This window comes from Rhagoletis zephyria, unplaced genomic scaffold, assembly GCF_001687245.7.
Source record: "Rhagoletis zephyria isolate East Lansing unplaced genomic scaffold, Rhagoletis_zephyria_1.1 Rzeph_scaffold_00210, whole genome shotgun sequence".
NCBI classification, from domain to species: domain Eukaryota; kingdom Metazoa; phylum Arthropoda; class Insecta; order Diptera; family Tephritidae; genus Rhagoletis; species Rhagoletis zephyria.
Genome location: NW_016157294.1, coordinates 201,167 through 206,429, shown reverse-complemented (window position 1 = coordinate 206,429; position 5,263 = coordinate 201,167). Strand labels below are relative to the sequence as shown.

The 5,263-nt window shown below is 35.8% G+C and overlaps 1 protein-coding gene across 3 annotated transcripts in view; it reads left to right on the top strand.

The window, feature by feature from the left end:
* The window catches only part of LOC108358130 (uncharacterized), an 82,286-nt gene extending 78,355 nt beyond the window's left edge, over window positions 1-3,931 (top strand). For all 3 annotated transcript variants that reach the window (XM_017609302.1, XM_017609301.1, XM_017609300.1), the window contains exon 3: window positions 2,125-3,931. In XM_017609302.1, coding sequence (XP_017464791.1) covers window positions 2,125-2,966 — 842 coding nt within the window. In that variant the 3' untranslated portion in view covers window positions 2,967-3,931. The remainder of the gene's footprint in view (window positions 1-2,124) is intronic.
* Window positions 3,932-5,263: the final 1,332 nt, after the last annotated feature.

The following is a 5,263-nucleotide window of genomic DNA, read 5'->3' as shown; positions in this document are numbered from 1 at the left end:
TTGGTTTGTCGCATATATCTTTATCAAAGTGCAAAAGTTGATCTTGCTAGGAATAAAAATGTATTTTTAACAAATTTTTAACTGCGACCACTTTTATGTGCGAATCGCCGAAATGAAATGGTATGTAGAAAATAGGTGTACTTTGAGGGGGTGTGTGAGGCTGAAAGTTGTTTTTATCACAAAATAACTTATGAACTTCTCTTAGTTGGAGATTTAGCTGTAACTTGACATCAAAACATCTAAGTTTCAAGACAGTCGATTTTTGTATTTTTGTCCACCTTCGCGGCACTGTGCGGCGCTCGGTCATTGCTTGGCATTTGTCTTCTACTTTCGCGCTGGAAGTCAGCAAAGGCCGGTTTGCTAAACTACCTTTTTAGTTTTATTTTTATATTTGGAATTTATGCCGCCACTTTGATCAATTTATTACAGTTCATTGACAATACACATTTTGTGATCACAACAATGCAGCCAGCAGCGGAGCTGATAGTGAACCGTCGCCTCTGGCGCTTTGGAATTCAAATTGATTGGCCCCTTTCTTAAAAGACTCCCGAACAAGTCTTATACCTAATTTCTGGGCTTTCATATAAATTAATCTATTGAAGTGAATCGAAATGGCGCGACAGCAACATCTGCCGTAAACTTGCCTTTGGCAGTCTAAATAAATATACATATTTTACGTGTCATCCATTGTCTGAGCGGTGAAAGTTTTACCACAGCTCTTCGTTTATTTAATTAAGTTGTTTATGTTGATGAATGTAGCAAAATGTGAGCGTACAAATCTACGTTTTGAAGCATTAACCGCAGTAAAGAGGCTAAGAGTGGATAATTGTAGATAAGTACTCTTACAGAGTACTCGAATATGGTTGTATATATTTCTATTCCTAGAAAGTGTTAAAGCTTTCTTGTATCTTTAAGCGAAACAGCAGCAGCCGCACTAATACTTTAAGCTCATGTCAAGTTGTCTTCGCTGACAATTTCTTAAATAATTTGCAACTTTCAACACATTTAAGTGCGATCAAGAGGGTGGCATCTTTAAGTGGGCCAACGTAAATGGATTGAGGTTAACACCTTCAAAACAGCACTGGTCTGGTTCACTAGAAAAGGCACAAGATCCCGCTTTTTTTCTTAGATTTAAAGTACTTCTTTGGATTTCTCATCAGGAGCAAAATACGTAAATGTTATTAAAGACCGAATTGCAAAATTAATGTGGACGAGATCTGTTAAAAGGCTTTTAGACTGGCTCTTGTGCTTTGTGATCCATGTCTCGATATATAGGGGCCGCAGTTTAACACGATTTTCAACTTACAACCACTGTAAAATATATTTAATGGTGTGGCCGCAAAGGGTAATAGTAAATGAATTATGATGAGACTGGCCGCCGCACAGTGGTCTGAAATCAAAATCTTAAGCGATATATGCAAGAAGACTAAAAAGAAAGTTTTTTTCCCATATTATCAAATGATGCGCAATATAATAAATTTGTATATCCGTAATATATCATTTTCGGCTATGAAACTCGTCCTTTCAGACCGACTACCCAAGACGAAATCCAGTGTCCATGCGGAAGCTTGTCCTTTCCGACCGAACGCAGCCTACTGGATTGTAATTACTTAAATACAGAAAAGCGAAGGCGAAACTAGTCCTTTCCACCCGCCCAGGCAGTGCGGCTCTGGAACTCATTTTTTCAGAACGCCTGTCCAGCACGATTTTCAGCGATCTTTCTGCTCGGAATCTTGTCCATTCCGACAGCCGCATAAACTGCAATAAACATATGCATGTATATAATAATAAATTTCTAAGCATTGTCGCAGAAATTTTAAATCTAATGGTAGTTTCTACGATTCGAAAACTTATTGTTAGTTTCGAAAGAAAAATTCAATAAATACAATAAATATACAAAAAAAAAACTATAAATATTTGATTATTTAAATTAAATTATTTTTAATGTAAGCTGATGAGATTTAGAAGGCTCTTGTCGAGAAATGCATTTCTGTTTCTACATAGAAATAAGTAGGTATAGACTAACTTATTTAAAAAAAAAAACTTAAATATGAATAAATATTTCCATCACTAATTTCCATGTTTGCTTTCTTTCTACTCTCTCTCTCTCTCTCCCATTCACAGCCGAATTCCCCGAAGAGGACACTGACATGCTTATGGAACCGAATGACTTCACACCAGTCACCGTTCTTCGTTCGCAAGAGCAGCAATTCCACGTGCCGCCCACCTACCATTTCCGCTCCATCCCACCACATTCCAACCCACATGTAATCGCACGTGCCGATGTGCACCCCGCTGCACCGCAACCCTCCGCTTCCATCGACTCACACACACAGGCGGCGCAAAATTACTATCCTCCGTTCTTTCGTGAAGCGCCACCACTAGGCCATTCGCGTCCCTACTTCCCAATACCCGATAGTCCAGCCATACCAAAATTTGCCGCGCCACATCCCGAACAAGTGCCACTGGGTCCAACGCAACGCAGCTTCGACCCGGCCATATTGGGTTCGGGTGATTTTGGCGTACTGCGTGGCGGCACTTTCTATCCCGAAGAGGAAATGTCCTACCACACCGATGAGAATAGTGATTTCAATCAATACTATGGCGATCCAAATGGACATGGACGGCCGTCCAATGAGGAGTTCGTACAAAAGTACACCTATCCAGAGGAACAGTTTGCCGATTTCCGCGATTTTGCTGACATAAATACGCCCGCCGATTCAGCTTTCTCGCAATTTGTTGTTGTATATGCAGCTAAAAATTCAACTAAACCCAGCACGCATCCACGTCCGAAGAACATCTTTGAACAATTGGAATTGTTCGATCGCGAGAAAGAGCAAGAAGAGAAGAAGAGGCGAGCGAGCAAATCGAAATCGAAATTGTCCAAAACGAAATTGCAAAAGAAATACAAGAAGAAGACAAGTCCGAAGGATGTGGACTATGAACCGCTGTTGGCATTAAGTTAAGCACTTAGAGGTAGAGAAGGTTAAGCAAATTGTAGCATATGAAAAAATTATTTATAGAGCGGAAGTGAAAGATTGGATTCGAGGGTGAAAATTTGAAAGCAATTTTGCAGTGACATAAAGAAGCGCTTTCACAGAAATATTTTGCAACAACCTGTTAGGTTGGCATAGATACTGCTAAGATTTCAACCAAGAATTCGCCTGAAATCGGGCTGAATATAAAATAACTTTCAAAAATATAAACTGTACAAGTTCTGAGGTAATTTTTCAGGCTAACGTAATATTTAGGAATTTTGCGGTAAAATAGCTATAGCACTGTTCACTTTTTAGTTATCCACTGCCGACTAGAGTACACACTTCGATAGCATTTCTTATATAATTCATACTTTTATACTCAAAACCTTTTCAGTATAGACAAGCTCAAATTTTAGTTTTAGAATACGGCCTGCATTTACCATTTAAGTTTCTTTATGCAGTGATTATTTCTTGCAAGCTCTCATTTCTTCTTTGACACATCTTACTAAGGAAATCTAATTTTTAGCATAATGTTTCATTAAAAATTTTTTAAAAATGTCACAACAGAAATTTCATTTATCGTTAGCTTAAATTCGCTACAAAAAAAGGAATAAACTTTTTTTTAAATCAGATTAGAAAAGTATGTACATTAGGATGGCGCAAAAAAGTAAGGTCGGAATTTTAAAGCACTCATACCCTAGGATTTTTCTATACCGGTAACAGTATACCCCAATTTTTTTATTTTGCAATCAAACAAATATTTAAAGGTCGCAAAAAATAAATAAAAGCTACTTTTCGTAGAATTTTTTTTCGATCGCGAAACTCCAGTTCTCTACAGGAGACTTTCCGCAATAATACCCAATTGCTTATTTAGCCATTAAAAAAACAGGCGTATACTTTTCTCTGGTATAGAGTAATCCTAGGGTGTGAGTGCATAAAAATTCCGACTTTACTTTTTGACTTGCATTTTTTTTTTGACCACCCTAATGTGCATTTTTTTTTTTTTTGACCACCCTCTCTGACTATCAGCATCGCACATTCGTTCATTTCATCCAAAAAGTTAAGTTAAGCAGTTAAGTTAAAGAAAGGCGCCACTTCCAAACATTCGTGCTGGCTGGACTTTGTTTTGGTTTATTGGCAATTATTTTTTTATGTACTTAATTTCCACTTAAATAGTTGTAAGCATACCAATTTATGACGGTAAACAATTTTCTTGTTTGTTTAGTTGCAAAAGTTTATTAGTTTTTCATTCTGTAAATTTTAGCGATTTTCACATTTAAACAAATAGTTTTGATTTTAAGCAAAAATGTTATTATCTGTATTTAGTATTTGAGATTATGTTTACTTATTGTTTTTTATAGAAAATAAAAATATTTAATAAAAAAATTGCAAAATTGGTTTAAATTAAGGAATTTGATTAAAGTTTCGTTTAGATATTTTCTTAACACTTTTAATACTTTTTTTTCACTTTTTTAAGTGACAAGTTATTAAGTGTTATTTTGGTAAAAAATAAAAAAAAAATGTTGTGGCAACACTGTTCATTATGCAAACCATGAAGATTAAAGTGACCCGCAAACAAAAAAAAATCAGCCAATTTGGCACTAAATATTTTTAATTTTGTAATGACGTGTATGCTTGAAAATTTTACTTGACTACCGGTTTACTTCGCTAGCCTCTTTTTCGACCTATCATCTTCTTTCTTACATATATGTTGTTGCTTTAATTAATCAACTTTCAAAAGACAATCAAACAGTTGACCCATTGTCATACATATAGACATAATACGGTTACTTAAGTGTTGCTAAATAACATCTAACTGCGCTAACTAAATCAAGATTGTAAAAGCTTAATTAATTTGATATCTTCACAACACAATCTTGCACGCTTTGTCACTGAGGTGGTCATGATTGCCAGCGATTGGCAAATACATGCATTCACCGTTGAGCTGAGCTGAGCTACAAAACACACTGAAGGTGTTAAATATTGTAGTTTAATTAATTGCACATAAAATCTGATTGAATTGAATGAGTGACCGAACAAGACGAAAACAATAAAAAAAAAGTCGATTAAGAAAAAATAAAAAAAAACATATAAAATCAAATAAATCCGCTAAAATTGTAAAAATTTGAGCGAACATTTGCACAGACAAGAGACAAGTGAATGTGTCGCATGTCGAACAGCTGCTCCAAAATCTAACACGCTACAAGCGGCGACAAAATTTAGAAATACATATGTATGTATGTATGGTGATATGTACATATGTATGTAGAACAAAAAATTTTTAT